At 45.0% G+C, this 20,788-nt stretch overlaps 1 protein-coding gene across 1 annotated transcript in view; it reads left to right on the top strand.

The window, feature by feature from the left end:
- The window catches only part of LOC110503384 (calsyntenin-2), a 488,175-nt gene that overhangs the window by 212,950 nt on the left and 254,437 nt on the right, over positions 1 to 20,788 (top strand). Inside the window, exon 2 of the mRNA XM_036962198.1 lies at positions 15,800 to 15,922. Within this exon, the coding sequence (XP_036818093.1) occupies positions 15,800 to 15,922 (123 nt within the window). The remainder of the gene's footprint in view (positions 1 to 15,799; positions 15,923 to 20,788) is intronic.

Raw genomic sequence — 20,788 nt, 5'->3', positions numbered from 1 at the left:
CCAGTGGTTCCACCACCACCACACAGGGATCTGGCACAGTGAAACCAGTAGTTCCACCACCACCACACAGGGATCTGGCACAGTGAAACCAGTAGTTCCACCACCACGCAGGGATCTGGCACAGTGAAGCCAGTAGTTCCACCACCTCACAGGGATCTGGCACAGTGAAACAAGTAGTTCCACCACCACACAGGGATCTGGCACAGTGAAACCAGTAGTTCCACCACCACCACACAGGGATCTGGCACAGTGACCACTCCCAGAAACACACCCTGCCTGAGGCTGCCAACAGAAAACACATAGTAAAACTAGCAAATCTACACAGTCTGGCAGCAGTAGTGCAGCCAGAAAACTAAACCAGTACTTTGATTTGTTGTCTTCCAACTGTCTTTGGATGTCTGTAGGAGAAAATGGATAAAATACATCAGATGAATCATAGGAATCGCCTACAGTAAAGCCAAGTTAGTCTTAGAGGACATTCAGACTGCTTCAGACTTTTAGATGGTCATCCAATTTTCTGTGGGGTCGAAGAGTTCTCCAAAATGTCCTCCATATATGATTTCCCTGACAGTGTACAAGACATGCTATTTATATGTGTGTGGTGGAGGTGAGCAGGCTAGAATCGGAGAGGGACAGATGTGTGGTGGTGGCATTTGGGTGACAGGTGCAGTGACAGCCAGGTGTACGGAACAGTCACCTTGCTGTGTGCTGGTTAAGTAATGAGGAGATTTTATTCTTACAGATTACCAAAACACTGCTGTCAAATTTATTTGGTGAACGTGCCGACAACTGTTATCCCTTTATCTTTGTTTACCCTTCCTCTCCTCGTTCCCCTCATTCTTTAGGAGACAATAAACACAGACTCTGTGCCCCTCGCCTCCCGACTGGTGGCACCGGCGTGTTTTCTGTCATGTTGCTCTGTGAGGCAAAAGGTGTTCGGAGAACAGAGGAGATTAAAGTTGGCAAAGATCTTCAAGGTTCAAAGGAGAGGAAGAGACAATCAGTAAAATAGAGAATGAGTGACAAGAGGAGAGAGAGAACAGGTTTAAGGGAAGGGGACAGAGAAAGAGGGGAAGAGAGAACAGGGTTAAGGGAAAGGGAGAGAGAGAGAGAGAGTGGAAAGAGAGAACAGAGTTAAGGGAAGGGGAGGGGGGAAACAGGGTTAAGGGAAGGGGACAGAGAAAGAGGGGAAGGGAGAACATGGTTGAGGGAAAGGGAGAGAGAGAGAGAGAGTGTAAAGAGAGAACAGGGTTAAGGGAAGGGAGAACAGGGTTAAGGGAAAGGGAGAGAGAGAGAGTGGAAAGAGAGAACAGGGTTAAGGGAAGGGGAGAGAGAGAGAGAGTTTAAAGGGAGAACAGGGAAGGGAGAACAGGGTTAGGGGAAAGGGAGAGAGAGAGAGAGAGAGAGAGAGAGAGAGAGAGAGTGGAAAGAGAGAACAGGGTTAAGGGAAGGGGAGAGAGAGAGAGAGTGTAAAGGGAGAACAGGGAAGGGAAAGGGTTAAGGGAAAGGGTTAAGGGTTAAGGGAAAGGGAGTGAGAGAGAGAGAGAGAGAGTGGAAAGAGAGAACAGGGTTAAGGGAAGGGGAGGGGAGGACAGGGTTAAGGGAAGGGGACAGAGAAAGAGGGGAAGAGAGAACAGGGTTAAGGGAAAGGGAGAGAGAGAGAGGAAAGAGAGAACAGGGTTAATGGAAGGGGAGAACAGGGTTAAGGGAATGGAAGGGGAGGGAAGGGGAGAACAGGGTTAAGGGAATGGAAGGGGAGGGGAGGGAAGGGGAGAACAGGGTTAAGGGAATGGAAGGGGAGGGGAGGGAAGGGGAGAACAGGGTTAAGGGGAGGCGAGGGGAGAACAGGGTAAAGTGGAGGCGAGGGGAGAACAGGGTGAAGGCGAGGGGAGGGAAGTGGAGAACAGGGTTAAGGGAAGTGGAGAACAGGGTTAAGGGAAGTGGAGAACAGGGTTAATGGGAGGGGAGGGGAGAACAGGGTTAAGGGAAGGAGAGGGGAGAGGACAACAGGGTTAAGGGAAGGGGAGAGAAAGAGGGAGAGAGAGAGAGAGAGAGCGAGGGCAAAGAGAGAGAGAGAGAGAGCGAGAGAGAGAGCGAGGGCAAAGAGAGAACAGGGCAGAATGAGCAGCAAAGGTAGAGGGAGGGGAAAAGAGAAAGGCCTTATTGAAGGAGAGTGGAAAAGAGAATGTGGTTATTGTGGGGGGATAGGGAAAGGGCAGGGTGCATGGGGAGAATGAGGAGGGTTAAGATAAAGATAAATAAGTGATTTAATGTTCTCTGCGTCCTCTCAGGGAGAATATAAATTATATGAATTCACACAAGCCTGTTGATGGACATCTCTGTGTTGCTGGGAGCTAGTGTGGATTACTGTTACTGTAAATGTCTGTTGGTGTCCATAGTGGATAAGTGTCTCTGATATATGTCTCTGTAGGACCAGTAGGGTAACTCTACTCCCTCCATTCACTGGGAAATCATTTAAACATATATTCAGTGCCCTTAAACTATCCCTCAGTAATGATAATGTGAAATTATACGAGAAAGCTATTATTATGACGATGTACTATCAATTCTAGCATACATGCAAATTAAATTGGTCCAGTACAGGATGTACCTGAGCTCAGATTGGAGTCTCATAGCAAAGGGTCTGAATACTTATGTAAATAAGGTATTTCTGTTTTGTACATTTGCAAACATTTCTAAAAAACAGTTTTTAGTTTGTCATTATGGGGTATTTTTTTAACCTTTATTTAACTAGGCAAGTCAGTTAAGAACAAATTCTTATTTTCAATGACGGCCTAGGAACAGTGGGTTAACTGCCTGTTCAGGTGTATAACGACAGATTTGTACCTTGTCAGCTCGGGGGTTTGAACTTGCAACCTTCTAGTCCAACGCTCTAACCACTAGGCTACCCTAGTGGGTGTAGATTGATGAGGGAAAAAAGCATACTTTTTGAGAGCAGGTTGGTTGAAATAGGTCTGTGAATGTCTGTCTATTTTTATCCACAGCTCCTCTCTTTTCTACATTACTCTGGTCTATCATAATCATACAGCACTATGGGCCTGCTTCTCCTCCATCCAATGTCTGCTCTCAGACTGCTCCTGAATGGACACATGAAAGCTGATGGCCTAATCACTCTTATTATGTGCAGAGATGCTAGTACTTTGAAAACCCTTTGCAGAACAAACTACCAATGCTTCATGAACACACTGATGTGGAATAGATTCAGGCTGTACTGATAAAGGCTCCATTTGGATGGATGGTCTTTATTACCTTGCTATTTTTTCAGAGAAATTGTTAAAAGCCTATTAACAAGTAAAAAGGCAACACAGACCTTGTACTGTTGTGCGTCTGTCCAGCATGGAGTGTGTCTCCAGTATTGACCATAGGACATACAGTTGAAGTCAGAAGTTGAAATTCACTTAGGTTGGAGTCATTAAAACTTGTTTTTCAACCACTACACAAATTTCATGTTAACAAACTATAGTTTTGGCAAGGCGGTTAGGACATCTACTTTGTGCATGGAACAAGTAATTTTTCCACCAATTGTTTACAGACATATGATTTCACTTAGAATTCACTGTATCACAAATCCAGTGGGTCAGAAGTTTACATACACTAAGTTGACTGTGACCATAAACAGCTTGGAAAATTCCAGAAAATTATGTCATGGCTTTAGAAGCTTCTGATAGGCTAATTGACATCATTCGAGTCAATTGGAGGTGCACCTGTGGATGTATTTCAAGGCCTACCTTCAAACTCAGTGCCTCTTTGCTTGACATCATGGGACAATCAAAAGAAATCAGCCAAGACCTCAGAAAAAAAAATTGTAGACCTCCACAAGTCTGGTTCATCCTTGGGAGCAATTTCCAAACGCCTGAAGGTACCAAGTTAATCTGTACAAACAATAGTACAAAAGTATAAACACCATGAGACCATGCAGCCGTCATACAGCTCAGGAAGGAGACGCGTTCTGTCTCCTAGAGATGAACTTACTTTGGTGCGAAAAGTACAACTTAATCCCTGAGCAACAGCAAAGGACCTTGTAAAAATGCTGGAGGAAACAGGTAGAAAAGTATCTATATCCACAGTAAAAGGAGTTCTATATTGACATAACCTGAAAGACCGCTCAGCAAGGAAGAAGCCACGGCTCCTAAACCGCCTTAAAAGAACCAGACTACTGGTTGCAACGGCACATGGGGATAAAGATCGTAGTTTTTGAAAAAATTTCCTCTGGTCTGATGAAAGAAAAGTAGAGCTGTTTGGCCATAGTGACCATCATCATGTTTGGAGGAAAAAGGGGGAGGCTTACAAGCTGAAGAACACCATCCCAACCGTGAAGCACGGGGGTGGTAGCATCATGTTGTGGGTGTGCTTTGCTGCAGGAGGGACTGGTGCGCTTCACAAAATATATGGCATCATGAGGAGGAAAATGATATGGATAAATTGAAGCAACATCTCAAGACATCAGTCAGGAAGTTAAAGTTTGGTCACAAATGGATCTTCCAAATAAACAATGACCCCAAGCATACTTCCAAAGTTGTGGCAAAATGGCTTTAGGACAACAAAGTCAAGTTATTGGAGTGGCCATCCCAAAGCCCTGACCTCAATCCTATAGAAAATTTGTGGGCAGAACTGAAAAAGCATGGGCAAGCACGGAGGTCTACAAACCTGACTCAGTTACACCAGCTCTGTCAGGAGGAATGGGCCAAAATTCACCCAACTTATTGTGGGAAGGCTTCCCAAAATGATTGACCCAAGTTAAACAATTGAAAGGCAATGTTACTAAATACTAATTGAGTGCATGTAAACTTCTGACCCACTGGGAATGTGATGAAAGAAATTAAAGATGAAATAAATACTTCTCTCTACTATTATTCTGACATTTCACATTCTTAAAATAAAGTGGTGATCCTAACCGACCAAAAAGAGGGATTTTTTACTAGGATTAAATGTCAGGGATTGTGAAAAACTGAGTTTAAATCTATTTGGCAAAGGTGTATGTAAACTTCTGACTTCAACTGTATGTTTGTGTCTAAAGTAGTTTGTTGTTTCTTTCATTGCTTTGTGGAAAGAATCAGGCTTCTGTGAAGAACATGGTGCTTTTCCATAGCATTTAGCATTTAGCATTTAGCATTTAGCAAGCACGGGGCTCTTTAGAACACAGTGTCTGTGGATTCTCTTCACATTCACCCCATCGACTTGCTTTCAGTTTTTCTCTGTGTGTTGCTTTCTGTGTTGCTCTCTGTGGCGTCTGATGTCCTGTGTCTCAGCGGAGAGCTGTATCTAAAGGCTTCTGACAAAGAGCCCGGCTGGTTTTATCAGGTGGAGCGTGTTGCCAGAAAGGTCATGGTATTTGAATCTCTGCTCGGGTCTAAAAAAGCAAATAATAAAGCCAGGTTAAATCAAGCAGGCAGGGAGAGAGCGGCAAATTCATTTCTGACATGGCCTCAAGATGTAAAAAGAAAAAAAAAAGAAACTCTACCTCTGCTAATCATGTTTTCCCAAGACAGGCGTGAGTTTTAGCGAGGGGAGAATCGACCTCCCTCCATTCACAAACAAAGGTTATTGCATGGCATTAAAACACTGCTTTACGTACCCAATGAAGGTGTTTTATTTTAAAATTGTGGTGACAGATGTGACGAGTCTCCCAAGGGCTCTCTCGTCTTGAGGTGTTTTTAAAACACATCCTATTAGTGTCTGTATAAAGCCTGCAGGCTGGAGAGGTATTAGACAAGACAAACATCTCCACACAGATCAAACAACATTTTTTTTAAACAAACCTTTTCCGGTGTGTCTGTTTTGTCTGCTGAATGAATCAAGACACAATTCCAGCTGTGTCTTGCTGTCCGGATCACCTTTTTGCCATATTGTATCTTTCCTGCATAGTAAAATAATGCACCTTGGCTGTGACTGTGTCACGGTGCCTGGTTACTGATCAGTGGATTAACTGTGTTTAGTTTAGATCCAGGCTGACATTTTGAAGTGTGGGGTTAATCGCTTAGAATTTTGGCATTAGCGAAATAACGTTTAGGATTAGATTACGTTTATTGGCTGCAATGCCTCCCGAGGGGCCACCCTCCGACTTCCATCTAAGTGATGGCGTATCGCTCGATCATTTCTCTCTTCCATCCCCATGGTCCCCCTGTTTCCCATTGAACCCAGGACTATCTGTCTGGAGATGGTAGGACATCTATCTCTCTCCCCGTCTCAGGACTCTAATGCCTCTGGATGTCTCCGACCTGTCAATAATGATGGGCATTCCCTTAGGATGAGGATGTGGATGTGTGGAAGGGGATGGGTGTGGGGATGGAGTCAACATTGGTGTTCTTATAAGGCGAAACGTTTCAATCAGAGGCTGGGGTGGGCATGACATCACCTGGGGGCTGCACCATGAAGGCACAGCCACAATTACAGGAGAGATGTTCCTCTAGTGCCCTCACCACTCCTGCTGGGCAGAAACCATTAGGACTACACACACACACACACACACACACACACACACACAAGGGAAGCTTTGTGGTGTCATTAACTGGGTTGACCAGAGAAGCATTCGATACCGAACGGAAATTAATAAACTGAGGAATGATCTCAGAAGTCCTTTGGATTGATGTTCCACAGTAGTTAGTAATAATAGTCTGTATAAAGCTGATCCCAGACCAGTTGGGTCAACCTGACCTTTCATCAGCTATGGTCAACCCGGCTGAACCATTCAAGCTCTTCTGGCCAGGATTTAAATTGTCAATAAGTCGCCAAAGCTTCAAGAGGACTGGACACTTGAACATGGAGGTGGTAGATCAGCCTAATTCTAAACTAAGCCACATTTTCATTATCCTGTCAGCATTTGTGCTTGATAACACAATGCATTATATATTACACAACCGTCTCCACAACAGCGATATCATACCATAGGACCAGCTAATAAACATGGTAATAAAACTAATAAGGCAGGGAAGTTGATCAGAGATAGCCTTAGATCCCTGGAGCTACTGTTGGTAATATACTGTAGTTTCACCTCACATTGTTTCAGCCCGGAGGTCATTTATAATGTATCATGAGCTAATCAAATCAAATCACATTTTATCTGTCACATGCGCCGAATACAACAGTTACCATAACATTCTTACTTACAAGCCCTTAACCAACAATGCAGTTCAAGAAATAGAAAATATTCACTAAATAAATGAAAATAAAAATTCAATAAAAGTAACACAATAAAATAACAATAACGAGGTTATATACAGGGGGTACCAGTACCGAGTCAATGTGCTGGGGTACATGTTAGTCGAGGTCATTTGTACAAAGTGACTATGCATAGATAATAAACAGCAAGTAGCAGCAATTTGAGTAGTTTGGGTGGCTATTTGATTGTTCATCAGTCTTATGGCTTGGGGGTAGAAGCTGTTGAGGAGACTTTTTGTCCTGGACTTGGCGCTCTGAAACAGCTTCCCGTGCAGTAGCAGAGAGAACACTATGACTTGGGTGACTGGAGTCTTTGACATTTTTTGGGGCCTTCCTCTGACACTGCCTAGTATATAGGTCCTAGGTTGCAGGATGCTTGGCCCTAGTGATGTACTGGGCCGTACGCACTATCCTCCGTAGCGCCTTACAGTCAGCGGCCGAGCCGTTGCCATACCAGGCGGTGATGCAACCAGTTGCCATACCAGGCGGTGATGCAACCGGTCAGGATCAAGTTATTTGTCACGTGCGTGGAATACAACAGGTATAGATAGACCTTACGGAGAAATGCTTACTTAAAGGCTCTAACCAACAGTGCAATTTACAAAAAAAAGGTATTAGATGAACAATAGGTAAGTAAAGAACTAAAAACAACAGTAAAAATACAGTAAAAAATAACAGTAGCGAGGCTATATACAGTAGCGAGGCTATAACAGTAGCAAAGCTATATACAGGCACCGGTTAGTCGGGCTGATTGAGGTAGTATGTACATGAGATATGGTTACATTGACTATGCATATATGATGAACAGAGAGTAGCGGTATCGTAAAAGAGGGGTTGGTGGGTGGTGGGTGGCGGGACACAATGCAGACAGCCCGGTTAGCCAATGTGCGGGAGAACTGGTTGGTCGGGCCAATTGTGGTAGTATGTACATGAATGTATAGTTAAAGTGACTATGCATATAAGATAAACAGAGAGTAGCAGCAGCATAAAAGAGGGGTTGGGGAGGCACACAATGTAAATAGTCCGGGTAGCCATTTGATCACCTGTTCAGGAGTCTTATGGCTTGGGGGTAAAAACTGTTGAGAAGCCTTTTTGTCCTAGACTTGGCACTCCGGTACCACTTGCCATGCAGTGGTAGAGAGAACAGTCTATGACAGGGGTGTCTGGGGTCTATGACAATTTTTAGGGCCTGCCTCTGACACCGCCTGGCGTAGAGGTCCTGGATTGCAGGCAGCTTAGCCCCAGTGATGTACTGGGCCATACGCACTACCCTCTGCGGTTGGAGGCCAAGCAGTTGCCGTACCAGGCAGTGATGCAACCAGTCAGGCAGGATGCTCTCAATGTTGCAGCTGTCGAATGTTTTGAGGATCTGAGGACCCATGCCAAATCTTTAAAGTTTCTTGAATAGGCTTTGTCGTGCCCTCTTCACGATTGTCTTGGTGTGTTTGGACCATTCTAGTTTGTTTGTGATGAGAACACCAAGGAACTTGAAGCTCTCAACCTGCTCCACTACAGCCCCGTCGATAAGAATGGGGGCGTGCTCGGTCCTCCTTTTCCTGTAGTACACAATCATCTCCTAAGTCTTGGTTACGTTGAGGGATCGGTAGTTATTCTGGCACCTCCCAGACCAGGTCTCTGACCTCCTCCCATAGTCTGTCTCATCGTTGTCAGTGTTCAGGCCAACTACTGTTATGTCGTCAGAAAACTTAATGATGGTGTTGGAGCCGTGCTTTGCCACGCAGTCGTGGGTGAACAGGAAGCACAGGAGGGTACTAAGGATGCACACCTTAGGGGCCCTGTGTTGAGGATCAATGTGGCAGATGTGTTGTTGCCTACCCTTACCACCTGGGGGCAGGCCGTCAGGAAGTCCAGGATACAGTTGCAGAGTGTTTATTCCCATGGTCCTTAGCTTAGTGATGAGCTTTGAAGGCACTAAAGTGTTGAATGCTGAGCTGTTGTCAATGAACAGCATTCTCACGTAGGTTTTCCTGTCGTGGGAAATGGCAGTGTGGAGTACGATTGAGATTCTGTCATCTGTGGATCTGATGGGGCGGTATGCGATCTTGAGTGGGTCAAGGGTTTCCAGAATGATGGTGTTGATGTGAGCCATGACCAGCCTTTCAAAGCACTTCATGGCTACCGATGTGAGTACTACGGGGTGGTAGTCATTTAGGCAGGTTACCTTCGCTTTCTTGGGCACAGGAACTATGGTGGTCTGCTGGAAACATGTAGGTATTACAGACTCGGTCAGGGAGAGGTTGAAAATGTCAGTGAGACACTTGCCAGTTGGTCCACGCATGGTCTGAGTAGACGTCATGCTAATCTGTCTGGCCCTGCCGCCTTGTATATGTTGACCTGTTTAAAGGTCTTACTCACATTGGCTATGGAGAGCGTGATCACACAGACGTCTGGAAAAGCTGGTGCTCTCATGCATGCTTCAGTGTTTCTTTGCCTCAAAGCGAGCATAATGGGCATTTAGCTCATCTGCTAGGCTCGCGTCCCTGGGCAACTTGTGTCTGGGTTTCCCTTTGTAGTCCATAATAGTTTGCAAGCCCTGCCACATCCAACGAGCGTCAGAGGCGGCGCAGTAGGATTCAATCTTAGTGTATTGATGCTTTGCCTGTTTGATGGTTCATCTGAAAGCATAGCGGGATTTCTTTTACGCGTACGGATTAGTGTCCCGCTACTTGAAAGTGGCAGCTCTAGCCTTTAGCCCGGTGCAGGTGATGCCTGTAATCCAATGCTTCTATTTAGGATATATACTGTACATATGGTGACTGTGGGGACAACGTTAACAATGGATTTGTTGATGAAGCCATACTCCTCAATGCCATTGGATGAATCCCGGAACATATTAGTCATTGTTAGCCACTGCTAGCAGCCGTTACCTTTAGCTCAGACACCATCCGCTTTTAGCCTGGATAATACCCGCCAGTCTGCACAGCGCAATATCAACCCTGAGCATATCGGACTGCTTTTCTCCACTACATCACCAGATTCCAGCCGTTAGCTCTGGACCATTACTCCAGAGTGTCCCAGCCCCGAAGCTAGCCTTGAGACAGGCCCATTTCCCGGCCTGCTCAGTGGACCCTATGATCACTTGGCTACACAGCTGATGCCTCCCGGACTCTTCACTAACACGACTAGAAGCAACTACATCACCGGATTCCAGCCATAAGCTCTGGACCTTTGCATCGGATCATCGCAGCTAACTAGCTGCTACCGAGTGGCTATAGTGGCTATACACCCTTGTCCCGAAACTAGCACCAGTTAGCCTAGCGCCAGGCGCTTCTCCCGGCTGGCAAACCTAATTTCTCTAGCTACAATACCTCTTTTGCCAACTGGCCTGGACCCTTTGTTGACACAGACCCCCGCCTATCCATTATGACTGGTCTGCCGACGTAATTATGTTCTATGTGCCCTCAACCGGCCTTTGTTGGACGTCGGTGAAGGAGCTTCTGAGAATAAGAGCACCTCCTTCCAGCTGCCCACTGCACTGAGGCTAGGAAACACTGTCAGCAACGATAAAGCCATGATAATCGAGAATTCCAACAAGCAGTTCTCTACGGCTGGCCATGCTTTCCTCTTGGCTACCCCTACCCCGGCCAACAGCTCCGCACCCCCCGCAGCTACTTGCCCAAGCCTCCCCAGCTTGAAAGAGCTGAAATACCTGGACCTGTACAAATCAGCTGGGCTAGACAATCTGGACCCTCTCTTTATAAAATTATCCACCACCATTGTTGCAACCCCTAATACTAGTCTGTTCAACCTCTCTTTCGTATAGTCTGAGATTCCTAAAGATTGGAAAGCTGCTGTGGTCATCCCCCTCTTCAAAGGGGGTGACACTCTATACCCAAACTGTTAAAGACCTATATCCATCCTGCCCTGCCTTTCTAAAGTCTTCAAAAGTCAAGTTAACAAACAGATCACTGACTATTTTGAATCCCACCATACCTTCCCCGCTGTGGAATCTGGTTTCCGAGCTGGTCACGGATGCACCTCAGCCACGCTCAAGGTACTAAACAATATCATAACTGCCATCGATAAAAGACAGTACTGTGCAGCCGTCTTCATCGACCTGGCCAAGGCGTTCGGCTCTGTCAATCACCATATTCTTATCGGCAGACTCAACAGCCTTGTTTCTCAAATCACTGCCTCACCTGGTTCACCAACTACTTCTCAGATAGAGTTCAGTGTGTCAAATCGGAGGGCCTGTTGTCCGGACCTCTGGCAGTCTCTCTCTTTTCTTTATATATATCAATGATGTTGCTCTTGCTGCGGGTGATTCCTTGATCCAGCTCTATGCAGACGACAACATTCTGTATACATCTGGCCCTTCTTTGGACACTGTGTTAACAAACCTCCAAAAGAGCTTCAATGCCATACAACACTCCTTCCGTGGCCTCCAACTACTCTTACACGCTAGTAAAACTAAATGCATGCTCTTCAACCGATTGCTGCCCACACCCGCCCACCCAACTAGCATCACTATTCTAGACGGGTTCTGACTTAGAATATGTGGACAACTACAAATACCTAGGTGTCTGGCTAGACTGTAAACTCTCCTTCCAGACTCAAATTAACTTCTTCGGGATAGGGGGCAGCATTTTCACTTTTGGATAAATAGCGTGCCCAAATTCAACTTCCTGCTACTCATCCCCAGAATATAAGATATGCATATTATTAGTAGCTTTGGATAGAAAACACTCTGAAGTTTCTAAAACTGTTTGAAACATGTCTGTGAGTATAACAGAACTTATGTATCAGATTTTCTTTTTTTGAGGTCACTGTCTGTTCAATGAGTTTTCATTGGGAAACCAGATTTCTGAGGGACTTGTTTGCAATTTTTCATGCGTTATTTTACCAGTTAAGTTGACTGAGAACATGTTCTCATTTGCAGCAACAACATGGGGAATAGATACAGGGGAGAGGAGAGGGATAAATGAGCCAGTTGTAAACTGGGGATTATTAGGTGACCGTGATGGTTTGAGGGCAAGATTGGGAATTTAGCCAGGACACCAGGGTTAACACCCCTACTCTTACGATAAGTGCCATGGGATCTTTTAATGACCTCAGAGAGTCAGGACACCCGTTTAACGTCCCATACGAAAGACGGCACCCTACACAGGGCAGTGTCCCCAATCACCATCCAGGAACTGACCAGGACCAACCCTGATTAGCTTCAGAAGCAAGCCAGCAGTGGTATGCAGGGTGGTATGCTGCTGGCAGAAATTGGTTGAGGTTATTCCTTTGTGTAATGAAGAAGTACGGCCATCTTGAATGAGTGTCATTTGAAGTGTACTTTTTGAGAGAGGCGCATTACTCGAAAAGTAGCGTCCGTTTGTTGTCTTCCTGTTGAACACAGATCATCCCGTCTTAAATTTGATCGATTATTAACATTTAAAAAAAACTAGAGTTGTATTACAAAAGTAGTTTAAAATATTTTGGCAAAGTTTACAGGTAACTTTTGAGATATTTTGTAGTGACGCTGCGCAAGTTCGAAGCTGTGTTTTTCTGGATCAAACGCCAAATAAATTTACATTTTGGATATATATCGATGAAATTAATTGAACAAAATGACCATTTGTGATGTTTTTGGGACATATTGGAGTGCTAACAAAAGAAGCTCGTAAAAGATAAGGCATGATTTATATTTTATTTCTGCGTTTTGTGTCGCGCCTGCAGGGTTGAAATATGCTTCTCTCTCTTTGTTTACTGTTGTGCTATCATCAGATAATAGCATCTTATGCTTTCGATGAAAAGCCTTTAGGAAATCTGACATGTTGGCTGGATTCACAACGAGTGTAGCTTTAATATGATATCTTACAGGTGTGATTTAATGAAAGTTTGATTTTTATGGTATTTTATTTGAATTTGGCGCTCTGCATTTTCCCTGGCTTGTCGGCTGGCCCTCACTACATATTCGTCGCCAGACCCACTGGCTCCAGGTCATCTATAAGTCTTTGCTAGGTAATGCTCCGCCTTTCTCAGCTCACTGGTCACCATAGCAACACCCACCCGTAGCACGCGCTCCTGCAGGTATAAGTCACTGGTCATCCCCAAAGCCAACACTTCCTTTGGCCGCCTTTCCTTCCAGTTCTCTGCTGTCAATGACTATAACAAATTGCAAAAATAGCTGAAGTTGGAGACTTAGATTTCCCTCACTAACTTTAAGCATCAGCTATCTGAGCAGCTTACCGATTGTTGCAGCTGTACATAGTCCATCTGTAAATAGCCCATCCAACTACCCACCTCATCCCAATGTTGTTTTTATTTACTTTTTATGCTCTTTTGCACACATGTATTTATACTTGCAAATCATCATTTGCACATCTATCACTCCAGTGTTAATTTGCTAAATTGTAATTACTTCGCTACTATTGGCCTATCTATTGCCTTACCTCCTTACTCCATTTGCACACACTGTATATAGATTTTTCTATCGTGTATTGTATTGACTTTTGTTTACCCCATGTGTAACTCTGTGTTGATGTTTTTTGTCACACTGCTTTGCTTTATCTTGGCCAGGTTGCAGTTGTAAATGAGAACTTGTTCTCAACTGGCCTACCTGATTAAATAAAGGTGAAATAAATTGAGCAAAATAAATTGAAATAAATTGAGCGAGTCAATGGTACTACCTGTTTAGTTTTTGCTTGTAAACAGGAATCAGGAGGATAGAATTCTGCTCAGATTTTCCAAATGGAGGGCGAGGGAGAGCTTTGTATGCATCTCTGTGTGTAGAGTAAAGGTGGTCTAGAGTTTTTTTTCCTTTGGTTGCACTTGTGACTTGTTGGTAGAAATGAGGTATAACGGATGTAAGTTTGCCTGCATTAAAGTCTCCGGGCCACTAGGAGAGCCACTTCTGGATGAGCATTTTCTTGTTTGCTTAGGGCCTTAGGGCTTAGGGCCTATACAGCTCTTTGAGTGCTAGCATCATTTTGTGGGGGTAAATAGACAGCTACGAAAAATAGAGATGAAATCTGTCTTGGAAGACAGTGTGGTCTACAGCTTATCGTAAGGTAGTCTACCTCAGGCAAGCAATACACCGAGACTTCCTTAATATTAGAGATCACGCACCAGCTGTTATTGATGTGCTATTGATGTGATGGTGGTGTTGGTGATGGTGTTGGTGAGGGTGTTGTTGGCATGGGGATGGTATTGGCGTGGTGTTGGGGTCGTGGTGGCGTGGTGGTGGTGGAGTGGTGGTGGTGTTGGCGTGGTGGTCGTGTTGAAGTGGTGGTGTTGACGTGATGGTGGTGTTGGTGGTGGTGTTGGTGAGGGTGTTGTTGGCATGGGGATGGTATTGGCGTGGTGTTGGGGTGGTGGTGGCGTGGTGGTGGTGGAGTGGTGGTGGTGTTGGTGTGGTGGTCGTGTTGACGTGGTGGTGGTGGTGGAGTGGTGGTGTTGGCGTGATTGTGGTGTTGGAGTGGTGGTGTTTTGGTGGTGTTGGTGTTGGAGTGGAGGTGGTGTTGGTGTACTTCAGTGTCCTAGAAGGCCTACTGCCTAATTTGAATCTCAAATCATCAAAAAGACATGAAGTCTGAAAATATTTTTAGTCTGAGACCACACATCCAAAATCTGTACCTTCCTTTCTGATGTTTTGATTCTATGTTATGATTCATGTAAGAGGATGTATAGATTCTGGTGCTAAGTAGCACACTTATGTTTGCTTGTGTTTATATACTTACAGTGCCTTACATCTTAGACAAAGTGATTCCTACACCCATGAAGAGAGGTGCTGTAATGTAGCACTAGAGACAGCTTTACAAATTGTTTGGTGTACAGACTTTTTTCTCCTTCTCTTTCACTGAATGTCAGATAATGAGTATGCATGACCATGTACGCATGGGAAAGTGTTATAAATGATGTATTTAGGCCATTTCTCTTGGATGTGTATCACATAAAACGCCCTAGTTTTGTGTTGCTAACAACCTATAATTTCCTCGTATAGGAATTCACAGGATGTGATTTGGGCATTGTTGTTCCCTCCTGAGTCAGCTAAAGCTGTGATTAAGTGAAGGAGTTGAGGAGGAAATGGGCTGTTGCTGTTTTTAAAACCCTTACCTTTGATAGAGAGATGGTATATAAAACGGTGAGCTAGCTAACTCCTGCTTCACGGCCCTCAGGGGTTTTACTCAATTATGCCGTGCTAATCGTCCCAGTCCTCATGAACTTTGTTTGGCTGGGCCCAGGAAGTAGTGCTCTGCTGGCAGCTCAATAGTGATCATTGATCAAGCCTGGCGGAGCGCTTTGAGACGTGCAGGGAACGTTTGAGAGAGGAAAGAGAGGGGGAGAAAAGGAGTAGAGAAGATTAGTGAAATGAGAATGTTTCTCAGATAAAAAGGAAGAATGGAGATCCTCTGCCAGGAAAAGCAGTGTGTGTGTGTGTATGTGTGTGAGTGTGTGTTTATGTGTGAGTGTGCATGGCTGTTTTTCCAAGTGGGAGTTGCAGTGTGGGGAGGAAAGAAAATCTGTTGTATTAATTTTGCACGAAGCCATTCTCAGTTCGCCCAGTAATTGCATGCAGACTGAAAATATATAAACTTCTGTGAACGCATGACTGACATTATCTTTCTCTCTTTCTCCATCCCTCCTTAACACCCTCCTTTCTCTCTCGTAGTGAACAAACACAAGCCGTGGATTGAGACGTCATACCATGGGGTAATCACAGAGAACATGGACATCGTCCAACTGGACCCTCCCCTGGTGGCCCTTGATAAAGACGCCCCCGTCCCCTACGCAGGTATGGTACGCCTAACCACTGTCTGATGATAGAATGGAGAAGGAAGTACCAAGTTGTGATGAATGAGTTAACATCATTCAATCAGAGGATGATTTACTCGTTCTTCATTTTTGTGGTTGACCTTGATTCTTGGGAGCTCTTGTAAAACATTAGCATAAAATGCATTAAGCCGTAATGTGATATTCTCACTTCTGCTTTCCAAGAAAATAAAAGAAAATGTCTGCTTTCTAATTTAAAACCACTAGCTTTAAACTAGTACTACCAAGCATGTTCCTATAAAAGCTATTCACACCTTTATGTCCTTTAACCATGTAGAAAACCATTACTAATACTCCTCTTAGTAGCGCAAATGCAATTATATTGAATCAATGTGATGGGATTGTACCCCAAATAACCCTCATGTTGGAAAAGGTTATCGCACAGAAAAAGACTGACTGTTTACACTCATCGTCCTTGGTGACCATTCCAACTCCCCCATTGGGTTGCCAATTCCTGGAGGTTGTCAGTGCCAGTGGGTTGTCACCAGCTACAGGCTAACTGGCCAGCCTGGCACCAGTGCCAGGCCTCTTGATGTGGCCAAGTCCTCAGTGTGGGTTTGGTGCAAGGGGCTGGTACCCACATTCTGAGCCCCTCAGACTGGGTTGGAGCAGCTCTGATGTAGGCTATCTATCTATCTATCTATCTATCTATCTATCTATCTATCTATCTATCTAACTATCTATCTAACTATCTATCTATCGAGAGAGAGAGGGAGAGAGAGAAAGAGAGAGAGAGAGAGAGAGAGAGAGAGATGAGACAGCAGGCTGAATGGTGGTTGACAAACACTTTATATACCTCTTTCCCACTCTCCCTCTCCCCCTCCCTCGGTTTCTCTCCCTCTCCCCCTCCCTCGGTCTCTCTCCCTCTCCCCCTCCCTCAGTCTCTCTCCCTCTCCCCCTCCCTCGGTCTCTCTCCCTCTCCCCCTCCCTCGGTCTCTCTCCCTCTCCCCCTCCCTCGGTCTCTCTCCCTCTCCCCCTCCCTCGGTCTCTCTCCCTCTCTCTCTGAACTGTAGTCAGAAGTATCTCCTAGAGACACAGTTGGGGGGCTGACAGTCAGTCAGTAATTAGCTGAAATGATTTTTTTGTGAGGGGGCTTTGCCTAGGTACCATTCACACATCATTAATTACAATGCTTTGACTTAATACCTCTCTCTCTGACTGACACAATGTCAGACAACACACACACACGCAGCCCCATAACCAATCATTCTGACACAACTCACTGGCCCATTACAGATCATTCTGCCACAACTCACTGGCCCATAACAGATCATTCTGCCATGAGTCACTGGCCCATTACAGATCATTCTGACATGACTCACTGGCCCATAACAGATCATTCTGACATGACTCCACCTAAGCCCTCACTGAGAGTGACATCAGTCTGTAACCCTTTTGTAGTTCTCAACAGAACTGTAACTTATTGACTGAGAGGAGCTGGACTTGAGACAAGGGACAATTTGTCAATGAGACATCTTCCAGTATTTACTGTTTAAATGTGTCTTCACCTGACAAACACAGACATCTGATGACAACTAGGACAAGAAAACAGGTACTGTGAATAACAGTATTCCTTTTAGCATTCATCAATCAAATTAAATCAAATATATTTATAAAGCCCTTTTTAAATCAGCTGATGTCACAAAGATCTGTACAGAAACCCAGCCTAAAACCCCAAACAGCAAGCATTGCAGATGTAGAAGCACGGTGGCTAGGAAAAACTCTCTAGAAAGGCAGAAAGAAACCTAGGAAGAAACCTAGAGAGGCTCTGAGGGGTGTCCAGTCTTCTTCTGGCTGTGTGGGGTGAAGATTATAAGAGAACATGGCCAAGATGTTCAAACATTCATAGATGACCAGCAGGCTCAGATAATAATAATCACAGTGGTTGTAGAGGGTGCAACAGCACCTTAGGAGTAAATGTAATTTGGCTTTTCATAGCTGATCATTCAGAGTTAGAGACAGCAGGTGCGGTAGAGAGAGAGTCCAAAACAGCAGGTCCGGGACAAGGTAGCACGTCCAGTGAACAGGTCAGGGTTCCATAGCCACAGGCAGAAAAGTTGCAACTAGAGCAGCAGCGTGACCAGGTGGACTGGGGACAGCAAGGAGTCATCAGGCCAGGTAGTCCTGAGGCATGGTCCTAGGGCTCAAGTCCTCCGAGAGAGAGAAGAGAGAGAGGATGAGAGACAGGAAGAGAGACAGGAAGAGGGAGAGGAAGAGAGAGAGGGAGAGAGAGAGAGGAAGAGAGAGCGAGGAAGAGAAGAGAGGAAGAGAGCAAGGAAGAGAGCGAGGAAGAGAGCGAGAGAGAGGAAGAGAGAGAGAGAGAGAGAGAGAGAGAGAGGAAGAAAGAGAGAGAGGAAGAGAGGAAAAGAGAGAGAGAAGGAGAGAGAGAGAGAGAGAGAGAGAGGAAGAGAGAGGAAGAGAGAGAGGAAGAGAGAGAGGAAGAGAGAGAGGAAGAGAGAGAGAGGAAGAGAGAGAGAGAGAGAGAGAGAGAGAATTAGAAAGAGCATACTTAAATTCACACAGGACACCGGATAAGACAAGAAATAATCTAGCTATAACAGACTGACACTAGCCCTCTGACACAAACTATTACTGCATAAATACTGGAGGCTGGAGGGGTCGGGAGACGCTGTAGCCCTGTCCGACAATAACCCCAGACAGGGCCAAACAGGCAGGATATAACCCTGCCCACTTTGCCAAGGAACAGCCCCCACACAACTAGAGGGATATTTTCAACCACCAACCTTCTACCCTGAGACAAGGCCGAGTATAGCCCACAAAGACCTCCCCCACTGCACGAACCCGAGGGGGGCGCCAACTTGGACAGGAAGATCACGTCAGTAACTCAACCCACTCAAGTGACACACCCCTCCTAGGGATGGCATGGAAGAGCACTAGTAAGCCAGTGACTCAGCCCCCGTCATAGGGTTAGAGGCAGAGAGAGGGGAACCAGCCAGGCAGAGACAGCAAGGAGCGGTTTGTCGCTCCAGTGCCTTTCAGTTCACCTTCGCACCCTTGGGCCAGACTACACTCAATCATAGGACCTACTGAAGAGATGAGTCTTCAATATCGACTTAAAGGTCGAGACCAAGTCTGCGTCTCTCACATGGATAGGCAGACCATTCCATAAAAATAGAGCTCTAAAGGAGAAAGCCCTGCCTCAAGCTGTTTGCTTAGAAATTCTAGGGACAGTAAGCAGGTCTGCGTCTTGTGACCATAGAGTACGTGTAGGTATGTACGGCAGGACCAAATCAGAGAGATAGGTAGGCGCAAGCCCATGTAATACTTTGTAGGTTAGCAGTAAAACCTTGAAATCAGCCCTTGCCTTAACAGGAAGCCAGTGTAGACAGGCTAGCACTGGAGTAATATGATCACATTTTAGGGTTCTAGTCAAGATTCTAGCAGCCGTGTTTAGCAATAACTGAAGTTTATTTAGTGCTTTATCCAGGTAGCCGGAAAGTAGAGCATTGCAGTAGTCTAAGCTTGAAGCGACAAAAGCATGGATACATTTTTCTGCATCATTTTTGGACAGAAAGTTTCTGATTTTTGCAATGTTACGTAGATGGAAAAAAGCTGTCCTTGAAACAGTCTTGATATGTTCTTTAAAAGAGAGATCAGGGTCCAGAGTAACGCTGAGGTCCTTCACAGTTTTATTTGAGACAACTGTACAACCATCAATATTCATTTTTGTTTGTCTAAATCTTAAAATCATTAAATACTCAAATATTGTTCAACATATGCCAAATGGAAATGCTTTGTAACGTATACACAGGGAGTCAGGAAGCAGGTGCAGATGGTGAGTTTCAGTAATAATAAACATGACGATAATGCGTAACCAAAACCAATACTGAATGATGACTGAGGCTTACTGAGGGCTATATGAAGGGAAAGTAATCAAGGTGGCGATGAAGTCCAGGTGTGCTTAACGATGGGGAGCAGGTGTGCACAATGATGGTTGCTAGGTGTGCGCAATGTGTGTTGCCAGGGGGGAATAATGTGGGTTACCAGGACTGGTGGTTAGTAGACTGGCAACGCAGGGAGGGAGCAGGAGTAGGTGTGACATGCTTGGATATCATATCCAACAATTACAAATGCTAAACTTCACATGGGCTTTTTAAGTGGCTACATTGACTTTTAAGCTTCAGTGGATAATATGTCAATCAGCTCCCAGCAACTGGAGTGTCCATTATACTGCTATTCCATGAAGGATTTTTGTGTGGCTGCTACTTTACAACAGAGAGTAGGTCATTAAGTACTGGGTGAGCCGGGGTTAATGGCTAGTCTTTACAGAGAGCTGCATTACAGCCACAGGCTACAGTCTCTTCTTACATACTAATGTGGCTGAATGGGTAGGGATGCATCACCGAGACACAAGCACATACGCACACACGAAGACACACACAAAACGCATACGCACTCTCTCTGAATGTTCAATTGTGAAATCAGTCAATCTTCCTATCATCTGGTGTTCTACTAGCCTCAGGCCTTCACAAACAACAAACCGCCCACCGGTAGTAATTTGATACGCTGAATCAATATAAGAGCAATGCTGAAAGGTTTGCAACACTCCTGTGCACCATACACATCCTATGCATAAACACAATGGCATTTCCCATCACTTGAGTGATCTGTTTCATCATGTCTAGTGCTGATGTGTCTATTAATCAGTACTGGTTACATTTCACTGCTTCCTCTGTGTTTATTTTTCTAAACCTATCCCCCCTCCCCTAGTTGGAATAAACAACACTTAGGCTTCTACTTCAAGCTTATACATACTATATATTTTTACATTATAAACTGGGTGGTTTGAGCCCTGCATGCTGATTGG

This window comes from Oncorhynchus mykiss, chromosome 24 (assembly GCF_013265735.2).
Source record: "Oncorhynchus mykiss isolate Arlee chromosome 24, USDA_OmykA_1.1, whole genome shotgun sequence".
Taxonomy (NCBI): domain Eukaryota; kingdom Metazoa; phylum Chordata; class Actinopteri; order Salmoniformes; family Salmonidae; genus Oncorhynchus; species Oncorhynchus mykiss.
The sequence above is the reverse complement of the archived record's forward strand: the minus strand, read 5'-3'. Positions and strand labels throughout refer to the sequence as shown.